The sequence below is a fragment of the Panthera tigris genome, chromosome C2 (genome assembly GCF_018350195.1).
Source record: "Panthera tigris isolate Pti1 chromosome C2, P.tigris_Pti1_mat1.1, whole genome shotgun sequence".
Taxonomy (NCBI): Eukaryota; Metazoa; Chordata; class Mammalia; order Carnivora; family Felidae; genus Panthera; species Panthera tigris.
In genome coordinates this window covers 113,539,790-113,555,582 of record NC_056668.1, presented here as the reverse complement: position 1 = coordinate 113,555,582, position 15,793 = coordinate 113,539,790, and the positions used below count along the sequence as shown (strand labels likewise).

Genomic DNA, 15,793 nt, shown 5'->3' with positions numbered 1-15,793 from the left:
CACCTGTTCAATCTGTAACCTCTCTCGGAGGGATCTCATCCACACTTAGATTAGAATAATTATATAAAAAGTGTAAATATATAATACATAATATAATTAGAGAGAGAGCGGTCTGAAAATACACATGTATCTCCCTTGGATATCTTAAATTCGCCTCAAACTCAAGATTTTAATATTTTCCTCAGCCTCTTCTGAACTTACCGACTGCTCGTTACAATAAGGGCACCTCCATTCATGCCATGTGCAGCCAGCAACCCGCAAATCTTCCTTCTTGCCTCTTTTCCTCACTACCCTTATTTAATCCAACACCAAAGCCTGTCAAATTACCTCCTTAATATCCCTTACACGATTTCACTATCGCTCAAATGAGGCCACTTCTTCCCTTTGCTAGAACCACCAGAGCAACTTCCCAGTGACTAAATCACTTGTATGAGTACCTTCGTTCTAGAGTGGAAGACTATTCAAGTCACTGCTCCTGAACTCTCAAACTGCAGTCAGAATGTCTACCCCCATTTCACCCCAGTAGGGCCCACAGCAGAAAGTGTTTGAAAACCTGATCGGTTTTGGAGCACCAAGGACACCGACTTCCAGAACCACACAAAGCTAAATCCCAGGCTCTGAACCACAGCAACCCCAAGCCTTTCACCCTGAGACCTCTCCATCAGGCATTACATCCAGTTCTCCACAATTTAATCCATATCTACACTCAGTCCCGGGGTTACATAAGGGTCGACAAGGAACAAGAAGCACCTAAGCTGTGCTTCCCCAAAACAACCAACCGCTGCCATTGTAAATGAAGTTCTGTCGTGCATAACAAAATCCCCGGAAGACGCACCCGCAATTGTGAATAGTGGTCATAGCTGAAGAGTAAAACCAGTGGGTGTACTTCTACTTTTCACTTTATAGCCTTCAGTTCTGCTTAATACTATTGCTTTGGGGAAAAGCCAGCTTTCAAAAATAAACCTAAAAGAAAAATCAAGTCAGTAAGAATTATGTCTGTTCATTTTAATCACATTTATCGTTTGCTCACATTTTCTACTTTTTGATGCGTTATCAATTGCTTCTTCAAACCCTGAACTCTAGGCCACAAAATGCTTTTCATGGACAAACTGTTGAGAAAGACAAATATTCAGTATCTTATTGTTTGCAGAAAAGCCACCACAAAGCAATACATATTCTTACTAAATAATCCAGCACATGTATTCCTCTCATCACCACGTTTTGTACTGGGTCCGTAGCTGACAACGCTTGCAGGTAGAGTAGTCACAAGAAAGAGCAGGATTTGGGTTTACCTACAGTGTTCAGAACTGAAGTATATACCAAAGCGTATTTTTAAAGCAATGAGCATAGGGGCCACAAAGACATAAAATATATTATGTACTAGAAAATAGATGGTATACATCCTTTCTGCCACAGAATTTGTCTTCATATTAAGACTCAATATTCAGGGGCACCTGGGTGGCTCAGTCCATTGAGTGTCTGACTTTGGATCGGGTCATAATGTCATGGTTCATAGGTTCGAGCCCCATGTCGGGCTCAGTGCTGACAGCTCAGAGCCTGGAGCCTGCTTCAGATTCTGTGTCTCCATCTCTCTCTGCTCTCGTTCGTGCTGTCTCTCTCTCTCAGAAATAAACATTAAAAAAAAAAATGTTTTTTTAAAAAGGTCCAATATTCAATCTTAGATTGATTATTTTTGTTAAATTAACGAGAGGTATAATGAATTGACTATTTGGTTGATACATAAAAGGTAGTTCGTTTTAAGGATGGATGGAAAAATAAAATGATAAGTACATAAATGGATGGATGGATGAAGACAAAAAGGAAAAAATTAAAAGATGCAGATCGGCACCTTTCAAACGATCTGTGGAAAAAGATCAGTGTTTTTCTATTTTCAATCTGTCAAGACTAACTAGTATGTGGTCCTATTGTGAACGCCTTGTGTATAGCTTGGGCCACATGTGACGCGTCACACAAACTTGGCACACCCAAACTACTGCTGTTCCATTAGACAATCCCACTGATCACGTGCTCAGATATCACAGCAGTATCATTTTGTTATACAAGTTTCTAAACACTCTGGACTTCTGTATCTAGCCTGTCCTGGGCCAGTTACATACATCTGCACACGAGTGTCAGTTCCCCAACCACCTTTGAGGAGCACAGATACTTGATCAGCCACTTCAGGCTGCCATGCCATTCATTCTGATTGGTTGGGCATCCATCTAACTGGCCAGTGCATCTGCCAGACCATGTATCCTCCTTGTATAAGAAGGGTGGGTGTAATGATTAATAGTTAGGATAGTGGATGATAGATCAATTAGATAACAGACAATCTAAATAGGTCATAAATTAGACAGGAGCCAGACTGCCGCTCTTTGCATAAAGAGTATCTCTGGATGAAGTGTAAACAAACAATGGTTCTCTCTAAACCAGGGATCCGGGGAAGATCGGAAGAATTTATTTTTCCGTTTTCATTCCTCCAGTAGTGTTTGGGCCTATATTATTTTTAAAATTAAAAAGAGAAAATCAGAAACAATCTAAATGTCCATCAATAAGGTATCAGTTAAAACAAACTGTACTACATCCGTACAATGGAATACTATGTGGTCCTTAAAGAAATAAAATAGAGTAACCATTTATGTACCGAAGAATAAATACCAAGATCTACCAAGTGAAAAAAGGTGCAGGTGAGCGTGTACAGTACATTACTATTTGCACCATACTGAAAATAGTCTAAGTGGACATATACATATACACGCATGCTTATACCCACATAGAGTTTCTCTGGAAAGACAAAAGAAACCGGTGCTCTAGAGAAGGGACCAGAGGACTGGGGGAGGGTGAGACTTCTCACAGTATATGTTTTGGTACTGAATGCTTTTTTTTTTTTTTTTTTTTTGGTACTGAATTCTTTATCATTTACATGTATCTATTACCTATTTCAAAACTTTTGTTTTAAAGAAGTCATCTGAAAACATTTACACATGATTCAGTGTAGTGACTCAGCGTGAAAAGGCTCTCAGTAGGCTTTACTAAGAGTTTAGGAAGGATGTGCCTGAGAGGAAGGCCCCCAGCTGCTCCATCCAGGCATCCTCAGGGGACCAGGGCCTAGCTGGGCTTCGGTGAGATAACTGTGCTACAAGAATCTCAATTTTGCCTGTGCCCACTTGATCAGCCTCAGAGAAAGTGAGAAACTATCCAAAACCACAAGAGAGTATTCCAGGAGCAGCCACACCCACAGGCTATTCAATTATAAGCAGAAATGGCAGATTCAGTGGGGGTGGGCCTGAGTCAAGGGTAGCCTCATAGCCTACTAACTTGGAAAGCAAAGATCACACACTACTGTGGCACAGCACAAGCTAAATTGAGTAGATGGCTGATGGATACGTCTATGGATGGTCAGATGAACGGATGAACTGTAATGAAAGGCTCTACTGACTCTTTTAAATCAGTATAAAATCCTTAGTTCCTCAAACATCTGGGAAGATCCCAACATAGGAGATAATGGTGGGGTCTTACGCTACATTTAGATAAAGCTAGGATTCGAGTATCTCAAAATTAGGGGATGAGAAAATTGACATTTACTAGCAAAAAGTCAATGTGCTCATTCTAGCTGAGTGACGTTCCAAAGTCTCAATGGGATGTACAGTCATCCACCAACCATCACTTACCTTTTAATCCAAGTCAGGCCAGACTTTTCTTGGTCTAAAAACACACCCTTGGCATTTCTGCCCCTGAACTTCTCTTCCTACCTCCTCTTTCCTAGAAGGCCTCTTTGCTCACCTACCCATTTTCTTCCCATTTTTCAAGGCCCACTTATGTCCAACCACCTTTACAGACTTCTCTGAACACCCTCTCTTCATTCATCTTCCTCTCAGCTGCATCATAGTATGAGGAACTATGATTCTAAACTTTCGGTCCAAGGGGCACGGACAAGATGAAATTACACTCCTGAGCATGGTAGATTCCCATGAGGAATGCTAGTGTACAAGCTTGCAATGCAAATGGTCAGAAGAAAGCATTAAAGGATCCCCTCCTTATCAAGCACCCACCTATTTGATGGGCACTGTGCTCAAGTCATACAATGACAGGCAAAACAAATATCAACCCTGCCCTCACAGAGGTTATAGTGTAGCGACAAACAGAAACAATTAAATAGAAACATGGCAGTAGTTTTACGGCTAGGGAGACACAGGGCTATGGGAGAACAATAGCCAGAGCATCTAAACTAGTGTGTTGGGGAGGGCAGGCAGGGACACCTGGGTGGCTCAGTCAGTTAAGCCTTGGACTTCGGCTCAGGTCATGATCTCACGGTTCATGAGTTCAAGCCCTGCATTGGGCTCTCTGCTGTCAGCACAGAGCCCACTTTGGAACCTCTATCTCCCTCTCTCTGCCCCACCCCCATACACGTGTGTGTGTGTGTGTGTGTGTGTGTGTGTGTGTGTGTGTGTGTTCTCTCTCTCTCTCTCTCTCTCAAAAAGAAATAAACATTTAAACAAATAAACAAACTAGCGTGAAAGGCTGTGAGTCCGGGAAAAACCTCCTGCAGGAGTAGCATCGAAGCTGATGCCTGAAGGTAGCATAGGAGTCAACCAGGCAAAAAGCAAGAAAATAATGTTCCAGGCACAGGTAATAGATGATGCCAAGTTCCTACGGCCAAAGGGAGGACAGCCAATGGGAGAACTAGGAGACGTTCAGCACGGCTGCAAGTTTCAGACCCGTAACCATAATAGAAACGATTGCCCTATTATGACACACCTCCCAAGAGCTTCCACCACACGGACAGCAGCTGCTCAAGGCTCTATCCCCACATAGGTCAGGAGGCAGCTCTTTAGCCTGGTTTCGTCTGTGTTCTCCTCATCTCCCCAGCTAGACTGTCAGCTGCCTGAGGTCGGAAAACGTGCCACATATTTCTCCCCTTACAGCATACCGCAAGGAGCTAACACACAACAGAAGTTCAGTGATTTTTCATTGTCGATGCTGAAAAACAGCCAAAGATCCTTTCAGTGGCATGAAGGAAATGTCTTTGGAGATGGCACCCCCACCGCCCTCTCTACTGGGAACAATAACAGTCATAAACTTTCAGCCGTGATTACTATGCCAGCCACAGCATGAAGCACTTTACATATATTTCCCAACTGCACTTCATCCAATACTGCCAAGAAGTGAATATCATTTCTTCCTTTCGTATTTATCATCTGCTGTGCCAGGATGGAACATTAAATAAAAGCTAGAAGTTCAGGAAGGAGTGCATGCAAATAAAGAATAAGCTAAAGGAAATTTCGTGTGACCTAAGGATCTGCCATAATCCTACTTCTTATCCTGAGGCGATATGGAGAATTCTCAGTAAAGATTTTAGGAATTACTGTGTCAGTTCATCTCTAAAGAAAATAACCCAGGGGCGCCTGGCCAGCTCAGTGGGTTAAGCGGCCAACTTCAGCTCAGGTCATTATCTCACAGTCTGTGGGTTCGAGCCCCGCATTGGGTTCTGTGCTGATAGCTCAGAGCCTGGAGCCTGCTTTGGATTCTGTGTCTTCCCTCTCTCTTTGCCCCTCCCTCGGCTCACGCTCTGGCTCCCTCTCTCTCTCTCTCAAAAATGAATAAACATTTAAAAAAAAATTTTTTTAACAAAAAGAAAGAATATAACCCAAAACAAGAAAAACAAGCAGTTCTGAAGGAGCATCCATTTAGTAACATAAGCTCTAAGCTTCAGTTACTGAGCTATGGCTAAGAGATTTCCCCACACCCTACCACACCTACCCAAATCTGCGACTCCATCTTTTTTTTTTTTTTTTTAAAGATTTTATGTTTAAGTAATCTCTACATCCAACTTGGGGCTCAAACTCACAACCCTGAGATCAAGAGCTGCATGCTCCACTAAGCTAGCCAGGCACCTGGCTTTACACACTTCTCTGCTTTCATTCTCCTCCACCATTTTTATAACTCCCCCTCCCCAATTTAAGAAGAAATATGTAGGCCATTTAGAACATACAGAAAGGTAGAAAGTAAACAAGAAAAATCATCCATCATTCCAGAAAGGACCACTGTAAAATAAACATTTTGGTATCTATTCTCCTAGCGGACACACACACATACCTTTGAAAGTAAAATCAGGATGATATTATCACAATGTACTGTATTTGTTGGTTTTCTTGTGTTATATCCCACTTGTCTGATATTTAGGACTTATTTCCAAGCATTAATAATTAACCATTAAATCAAGACATAAAAATGAAAATATAATACATATCCACAAAGCACACTGGAAAACAAAACACTGTAACTTGATTCAAATATGAAACTCTCAACTATGAAAATAATGAAAGTCACAAAAAAGGTTTCCCAGAGTATAGTCTGTAAAACATTCCTGAGTGGATGGCAGTAGATGATACTTGGAATAAAAATGTTCAAATCACATGAGTTTGTGAAATACTGACTTAAACAAAAACAAACTGGTTTTTCTGATAAGTGACTTTGGAGTCCTTAATGTACACTGTAAAATTCCAAGAGAGGGATAGAGCATGCAACATATCCCAAACTTATTGGTCCAGGAAATCCCATGTTCACAAAGCATCTGAATGGACTAGGGTTCCAAAGAACACACTTTGGAAAACACTCCTCTACTGATATTTCAATGCACTAAAACATGCACAGTCCCCCTCAGACCAGTGGAAGGGCCATCCTCTCAGAATCTGCCCTTCTTTAGTAAGCCAATTACTTCAGTCCTCAGCCTTCCAAACCACCTTTCCAAAAAAAAAAAAAAAAAAAAATGCATCCCTTGGCTTGGTTGATCCTTTTACTTCTATCACCCTTTCCTGTGGTTAGATACATAATTGAAGGAGGAAGGGAAAGGAGGAAATGATATATAAGGCTGTAATTCCTACAAGTCTTTTTTTTTTTTAATGTTTATTTATTTTTGAGAGAGAGAGAGTGTGGGAGGGAGGTTGGGGGAGTGAAGAGAGGAGACGCAGAATCTGAAGCAGGCTCCAGGCTCTGAGCTGTCAGCACAGAGCCTGACAGGGGGCTTGAACTCAGCAACCATGAGATCATGACCTGAACAGATGTTGGCCGCTTAACCGACTGAGCCACCCAGGCGCCCCTACAATTCCTACAAGTCTTAAGTCAACAGGTCAACAAACAAAAACTAAGACTCAGTACTGCCTCAAAACTCTACAGCAATTTCTCTCTCATCAATCTCTGCAATTACAAAGGCAATGAGAAGCAACCTGGGTTTTTTTTTTTCCTTGAAACTACTTTACTAACATTATTTAATGAACCCTTTTAACAAGCCCTTCAAGTATACCTGGATCCAGACATCAATTAGGTCACCCGCCCTCCCTGTCACATCTCTGTTCCCTGTAAAGTGATATGCATTTAATAATGGTGGAAAACTTGATAAGAATAAAATATAAGTAGGCACGGTAGTTATATTATCCATTGCTGGTTTGTTTTTCTCAACACCTCTCTCTCCAGCACCAAGAACTCCAAATTTGACCACCCAGACTGAGTTCAGAAACAAACTCTAATGCTCCATCCACCATTCTAGTTATCTGGTCACCAAGGACACCTAATTATAGGGTCTAATTATGGGCACCTAATTGGCATGAGGCATCATGGTGCAGGGGCATACAGGTTTTAGAATCACACAATTCTAATCCCATCTCTGCCACTCACCTGATATGTGACCCTGGGCCATTTACTCAACTTCACTGAGCCTCAGTTTCCTCAAAAACAAAATGAGGTAGTAATATGTACCTATTCACAGGGTCACTGTGAGGGTTAACAAAAAGTATATACGTGAAAGCACCTAGGATTATGAGAAAAAAGTTTCTACACACATGTTGTGAGTGTGCTCCACAGGGGATTCTGATGTTGTGTCTCTGGAAAGCACGGACTCAGCTCCCTGCCTTGTCTGGCACAGAGCAGGCCATCAAATGTCACTTACCTCCCCTCCTCTTCTCTCTCCACTTCTTGATCCCTCCACCACTCACATCTCCCACCTCACACACAAAATGGCCCAAGTGGTAGCCATCAGCCAGATTCAAAAAAAAATGAAAAGGAGACCCTCCTCAGAAGGGACTGGGTATCCTCTACCCAAGATGCTAAAGTAAAAGGCTACCCACGGTGGGCATTCCCATTTAGGTTTCTTAACAGGAAAACTGACTCCGTCTTATTTTAAATTTACAAACTTGACTTGCAATTCCAGATCTAGGTTGTCGTCCACAGCCGTAACTATAACCAAGAGTCACAACCAGCTTAACCTATTGCCAAAGTTTCTGCATCTGATTTTGACCAGGTAGAGAGTGTATGTGTGTGGAGAGAGAGGAAATGGGAGGCAAGAGCAAACTTGTCCTGAAAGCCTGCTAGATGCCAGACACTTCAAATATGTTATCTTACCTAGTCTTTCAAAATACCCCGAAATAGGTATTACTATTACTAATAGGTATTTTACACACAAGGAAACTGAGGCAGCTGGCAATATTTTTTTAAGGACAAAAGGCCCTTCACGAAAACAACTACATTATATTGCCATCCAAAGGTAAACAGAAAAAAAACAAGCCAGAGTCAGTTCTTTTTTTTTCTATAATGTTTTTTTTTTTTAACATTTATTCAATTTTTGAGAGACAGAGAGAGACAGCACGAGGGGCAGAGAGAGAGGGAGACAAACTGTGAGATCATGACCTGAGCCAAAGTCGGACACTTAACCGACTGAGACACCCAGGTGCCCCCAGAGTCAGTTCTTCTTTAAAAAAATAAATTTAGGGGCACACACACAGTTGGTGAGTTTGAGTCCCACATCAGGCTCTGTGGTGACAGCTCAGAGCCTGGAGCCTGCTTCAGACTCTGTGTCTCCCGCTCTTTCTGTCCCTCCCTGCTCATGCTCTGTCTCTTTCAAAAATAAAATTAAATTAAATTTTAAAAGAAAGAAAGAAAGAAAGAAAGAAAGAAAGAAAGAAAGAAAGAAAGAAAGAAAAAGTTGTTTTTTTTAAGTTTGCTTATTCATGTTGGGGGGTGGGGTGAGAGAGAGAATAACAAACAGCGATCACAATGTAAGCGCAGAGCCTGACACGGGACTGGATCCCACGAAATGTGAGAGTCAGGTGCTTAACTGACTAAGCAACCCGGGCACCCTTAAAACAAATTTTTAAATAAATATTTTTGATTAAAAAGGATTTGAGGGGCTCCTGGGTCTCAGTTGATTGAGCCTCCGACTTCAGCTCAGGTCATGATCTCACAGCTCATGAGTTGGAGCCCCGCATCACACTCTGTGCTGACGACTCAGAGCCTGGAGCCTGCTTCGGATTCTGTGTCTCCCTCTCTCTCTGCCCCTAACCCGCTCACTGTCTGTCTCTGTCTCTCTCAAAAATAAATAAACATTAAAAAAAAAAAAAAAAAAAAAAGGATTTGAAAATGTTACCTCCCACAAATAAATATATTTTTAATGTTTACTTAATTTTTTGAGAGAGACACAGAGTGTGAGCAGAAGAGGGTCAGAAAGAGAGCGAGACACAGAATCCGAAGCAGGCTCCAAGCTCTGAGCTGTTAGCGCAGTGCCTGATGCGGGGCTCGAATTCAGGAATGGTGAGATCAGACCTGAGCCCAAGTTGGACGCTTAACCGACTGAGCCACCCAGGCACCCCTAGTAAGTTACTCAAGCATGTACTCCAGCAAAATGAGGGCATAAACCAACAAAGAGGAGGACATGAGAAAAGGAAATACTACTTTCAGCCACAGAGAGAAGAAAAGAGAAGTCCCAAGATGACAGCTCTGTTGTAAGCCTAGAGAACAATCAGAATCCAGAATGGCACAGAAAGGTAAAAGAATCTGGGCATAAAAGCTTAGGGAAACAAGACTTGATAGAACTGATGGGATTTAGAACCTAAAAAATTTTGAGAGGCAAATAATATATAAATATATAAAAAGGCAATTAGAACTGCTTGAAAAAATGTTTAAGAAAGTCAAGGTCCAGTTATGAAGAAACTAAAAGGTGATACAAATTTAAACAAGTGATGAAGAGTTTGATGAAAAGAAAGAATCCATTTGACCTTGGTGCTTCACATGTTCTCCTGTGACTGGCCAGGAATCCTGACACCAGACCCAATGTAACAAGTCTAACATTTAATCTTAATATAAAAGGCATTTAAATTAGATTTACAGAAATGTACTAATGTAAATGTCTCTAGATTTTCAACTTTAATAATAATTTACGAATAAAAAGGTCAATTTAAGAGCAAAGCACAAAACTTTTATTGATTATGGGTTCAGGGCTTTGGGCTATTGAGGTGTGATCACAAAAAGAGAATGGCAGAACAGGTATCCCCCCAAACCTTCTGGACTTACATAATGGGGAGTCAAGAAACACTGTCAAAAATTGACAAAAAATAACAAAGGTGATCTAACAAACTAAAAACAATATAAATATCAAATTTAGGAGAGGAAAAAAATAGGTTAAGAAGCTAAATTCTCATTTTCAATCAGAAGTTAAAAGCTGATGATAAATCAAAAAAATTGTGGTAAAATCACATCAGGGTTAAAGAGGTAACAATCTAAGAATTAAGTACAGAAACAGTTAAAAAAAAAAAAACTAAAAGGCTCCTTCTGTGAGCCTTGAGGTGAAGGAAACCATTGTTTTTCAACAAAAGTCCTTCTGTACTATTGGATTTGTTACCAAGTGCATAGATCACTTTGACAAAAATAATTTTCTATGACACGTTTCAGAAAAGGCAAAACACTAAAATTATTACTAAAAATTGGGAGTGGCAGGCAAATGTTATAATTGAAATTGTATTTAAGAGCGAGGGTAAAATATTTTTTCCTATAGAATGTTATTCAAATAAAATTTTTCTGTAAGAAGGTAAGGTTCAACTGAAGCCAAATTTTTTTCTTCTTTGTAATCCTCTACTTTCCGGTTTATGTGTAATAAACATGTATCCCAGAACTTTTTTTAATTTTTAATGTGATCAGTGGTCAAAGTCAGTGTGCCTGGTGGCTAAGAGCCCAACACCTACACCCCCCAGGCCTGACTTATGAGCTTTAGAGGACAGTGGGAACAGTGCAGCAATTTTCAGAGGCTGTGTGTTTTAACATCAACATCTCCACTTTTACATGTGGCCCTAAAGAAACAACACAGGAAAGGTGTGACGGCTCAGGGAAGGTCCCCTTTAAGAGATAACAGAAAGTCATTACATCATATACCTAGGAACAATCTTACCTAAGCAAATGACAAAAAGCTTTTTAAAGCTTCTTAAAGTCCAGGCTTTGTTTCCCATAAAGCTCATTGTTCAGCAGGGGAAGTGACATGGGGGATAAAGGTGGGAGTGAGGAAAATGGAAAACTGCTCTGTAAGTAGAGGTCAACAGATCCAGTCCAGAGTCTGCCATTAAATAACCACGTGACTTTTCCAAAGTCATATGGTCACCTTCTAGCCAAAACACAAAACAAAACAAAAAAAACTGGCCCTTATTATATCTAAATACTTTAATTTCTTATTTATAAAGGCGCTCTCTCTCTCAACTGATATAATCAATAATAGGATGTTATCGGTAGCCCCATCTCATAGATGATGGAGCAAAAGACTTTATGAAAATTCGGGGTCAGTTGTCACCGTTTTTCAAGCTTCTATTAATCCGTCAAAATATGTTGCCTTTGGAGGCTACATAACAAAGTATGACATACAACATTTTAATGTACTCCATTGTTAAACACAGCCCCCCCCCCAAATTCAGAGAACTGGCGGATTTCTTATCTTGAAAGACAATAGTCATGATGACTTAATTTCTTAAATTCCCTTAGCTACCTGGCCAAATAGTTTCCAGGGGCCATATCAAATCACGCTAACCTATTCCCTCCACATTTTTTCAGCTGTGGTCTTCACTGACTATCCAAAGTGAAATGGAGATATGTTCCGCTTTGGGCTGTGAAGTGGCTGTAGTTGTGGGGGATGGACAAATGAATCAGAGGCAACTTTCTCTAAACCCAAAGCTAACTTCCATTTTTGCCCTAGTTTCAATGATTCAAACGTGTGCATAAATTTTTTTGCTCTTTGGGGGGCTCTTTTTTACCTGGCTTTCCTCAGATATTAGGCAAGCCTAGCTCTTACTTCATATATTTAATAACCACAGTTATACTGATCATGTATTATATATTTGTGGTGTGCATATTTATAAACACAGCTTAAAAGTCATTTGAGACCAAAAAAGATCCCCCTAAATTACTGTAAATTATCACACCTTTTTCTATTTGTATTTATTACTAAATCCATTTCTATAAAAGTCACAATAAATATGCAAAACTGCATTTACCTAAGTAAACTTAATATAATATTATTTTAGAGCTTTATGTACCATAGAAATTAAGGTCATCCTTTAGAACAATACCATCACATTTAGAAAAATGTCATGTTATTACATCACATACTTGAATTCCACCAGCCATTCAGAAGCCAAAGCATTGAGTACATGTCCACACTAACACTCAAAGACTGGGAGGAGGCCAGATGTGGAATAAAATGCCCATCAAGTCTGTTTCAGGACAAGTGCTTCTCAGCATCACACCAACCCCAGAAACAAAATTAAGAACTGCTCCTTGCACAAGATGTCAACAGGTTTGGGATGGGGAAGAATTGGTCACCAGGATGAGTCAAAGACTCGGCTATACTAAACTGCATCCACTACTGTATATTTGTTATCAGTGCCAACTGACAGCAAAGTATCAAATGTGAACACCAAAGAAAGGCTTGATTATATATTTTCTAAATAGCACATAATGTCTTAGCATAACTTTTAAACTGAGGCTTCTCCATCAAATATGGGCTTTAAAATAAACTCTAAGGGGGTGCCTAGGTGCCTCAGTTGGTTAAGCGTCTAACTTCAGCTCAGGTCATGATCTCACGGTTTGTGGGTTCGAGACCCCGCGTCGAGCTCTGTGCTAACAGCTCAGAGCCTGGAACCTGCTTTGGAGTCTGTGTCTCCCTCACGGTCTTTGTCCCTCCTCTGCCTGAGCTCTCTCTCTCTCTCAAAAATGAATAAATGTTAAAAAAAATTAATAATAAAAAAATAAAATAAAATAAAATAAAATAAAATAAAATAAAAGCTAAGGCAAGTTCTAAGATGAGGAGTTTCCCTCCATGGCAGAGAACTGCCAACCAGTGCAAGGCAATCATGAATCAAGTGGACCAGCTGGCACAACCTCCATCTAGACCATCAATAGCCTGACCCGCCCCCCACCCTTGACCTCACTGGTTACATTTCAAGTTCCAACTTGATTTCTCTTCTGTAATAGAATTATCTTAGGGTACCATAATTGAAACAATCTTCTTCATGTCTGTGAATGTATTTTCCTGTACAGTCTAATTTGAATCTAATGTAAAAGTCATTACATCAAAAAGCCCTAACAATGTGGAAGGAAAGAAGAATGACAAAACAGGCTCCTGATTCGATGGTATTTTAGGTTACTAAGTGCGACACAATAAAACTCCTGACCCAATTTCCACACAATTGATTTTCCAGCCCACAACTACTTCACCACGGAGTTGCTCATTACATCACTGTGCTGTGTGGTCATTACATCACTCAGCTGGGAGCAATAAGGCCTATCAGGCAGTGTTCGCTTCTCTAGCTTGCTTTTCCCAAGAATGGAGAGCCTGCAGACCACCTACACTCCCAAGAGTCCCCCTCTTTCCCAAGCCTCAGAAATTTTCTCGAATTTATTTCCGTGTCACATCCCAATGGACCAGGCTCGGGGGCATCTGACTTGGAGTGGACAGGTAAGGGTGTAAGGGTTTGTGCCCAGAAGTCTATATCAATATTCCAGATTCAGGGAAACCTATGTGTTTCAGGAGAATCACTCCAAAACTTTTTTTTTTCTCCTCTTACCTCTATGAGTTTCCAGGTCGGCAATCTCTTGGGACTTCCAGGACCCCGGAAGAACCTTTCCAGACTCTCTACTTCTGATCCTTTACCATTCCAACACCCAGAGACTCACTCCCTATTTCCAGTTTCCCTTATCTTTCGGAAAGAAACGTGTAAGGGCACACAGAACACACACACACACACACACACACACACAAACGCAACACACACACAAACGCAACGCACACCAACAAGCATGCACACCCTGGGCACCGAGACTCTGTGCCCCCCTGGCTTCAAGCTGACTTACTTGAGGAAGTACCTCTGGCCAGTGGCCGTGAAGGTCATCTCCCAGCCCGGGGGCAGCGGCAGCTCGTCGGTCACATCGTAGGACTGCTGGCGGAGGTGCGCATGTTGCTGCGCTGGACTGCCTGCAGCCCCCGCGCCGGTGCCCAGCTGCAGGGACGCGGGCGACGAGTGCGAGCGGACGTGCTGGGCGCCGCTGGCTAGCCGGGGCCCAGGGTGGCCGCCGGACGAGTCGGTGCTCGATTGGCGCGAATGCGAGCCAGAGTCAGGCTCCTTGAAGAACGACTCGGGCAGGATCTTCTTCCGCCACGAGCTGGGCTTGGGGTTCATGACCGAGTTGAAGAGAGCTTCGAGGTCCGTGTCTAGGTCCTGCGTGACGTGGATCACTTGCTGCCCGGGTGGCGGGAGCGGAGGGGGCACCGAGGCCGGATTCATCTTCTGCAAGGAGAAAGGAGGGCAGATCAGCCTTTCATTTAAAGTCGGAGGAAGGGGTTCGGAGGCAGAATAGAAACAAAAGAAAAAGTGGAAACAGATAGGTGTCCGCCTCAAAACCCCAGACACTCAGCGGTAAGGCCAGCCGGATGGGGGAGGGGTCCCTCCAAGGCTGGAGAATTATGCAACTTTCTTGAAGCAAATAAGTTGCCGGGAGGAGGAGAAGAAGGAAAGGCGGGGGAGGGGGAGTAACTGCACTCAGGAGGTTGCTGCACTGCTGGTGGCAAAGGACAGGTCGCAACTTTCCCCGGCAGGCAGCCCCCCCAAAGTTTAAACCCAAACCAGCTCCACGATGTCTCGACGCCGGAAGCCCAAGGAGCCCAGGCACCCCGGGGTGGAGCGGGGTGAGCGGGCGCGCTCCAGCGGGCTCTACCTGGGCGCGCAGCGAAGCCGAGTCTGGGCGTGCGGCAGCCGCCGTCCCGCCCGAACTCGCCGTCGGGCCTCAGTCGCTCGGGTGCGTCCCGAGCTCGCAGGGATGTAGCTGGGGCCCGGCTGGCAAATCCCGACTCGGAGCCTGGCAGCCGAGGGGCTTCGGCTCTCACATCCCCCGAACTGGCCTCAGGCGTTCGCGCCCCGCGAGAAGGAGGCGGAGGAGAAGCAGACAGCGCGGCCGCCGCGGCTCCCGGACTGTCCCATAAACAAAGTTTGGAGCGAACTCCCACTCCCAGAAAAGAGGCGGGCCCGAAAGTTGAGCTGTTGAATTATGCATGACCTTCAAGTCCTGAGCCTGCCTGCCTCCTCTCGTCCCTCCCCTTCCTTCTCCTCCACCGTCTCCTCCCCCACCCGGCTCCAGAAACCCCTGGGCGTGTTAGGTACTTTGCCGGGTAAGAGGAGACTGGTGCCCCCCACCCACTCCTCCCGGGCGCGCGGACCTCTCCCGCGGAGCCCTGGACCTGCATTCCTTTGAGTTTACTACGGACTTAGGGCGGGATCAAAGGGAAAGTGGCCTGCGCCTGTTTAATCAAGGACTTGTGGACCGAAACTAAGGCTGGGGGCGGCGGAGGGCACGCGAGTGAGCGGCCCAGGCCGAGGAAGGGCCGGTCCTGGGTGCCGCGCCCTCCCTTCCTCCGCGGCGGAGAGGCCTGGAGCGCGCAGAGCGCCGCACTGATCTGAGATTCTGCCTGAGGGCGGGCTCGGGTGCGCCC

General features: G+C 43.3%; 1 protein-coding gene across 1 annotated transcript in view; it reads right to left on the bottom strand.

Moving 5' to 3' along the window:
* WWTR1 (WW domain containing transcription regulator 1) overlaps positions 1–15,300 on the bottom strand; it is a 135,163-nt gene extending 119,863 nt beyond the window's left edge. Inside the window, exons 1-2 of the mRNA XM_007086314.3 lie at positions 15,022–15,300; positions 14,161–14,594 (exon numbers count right to left, since the gene is read on the bottom strand). Of these exons, the coding sequence (XP_007086376.2) occupies positions 14,161–14,591 (431 nt within the window). The 5' untranslated portion in view covers positions 14,592–14,594; positions 15,022–15,300. The remainder of the gene's footprint in view (positions 1–14,160; positions 14,595–15,021) is intronic.
* Between the last annotated feature and the right edge of the window lie 493 nt (positions 15,301–15,793).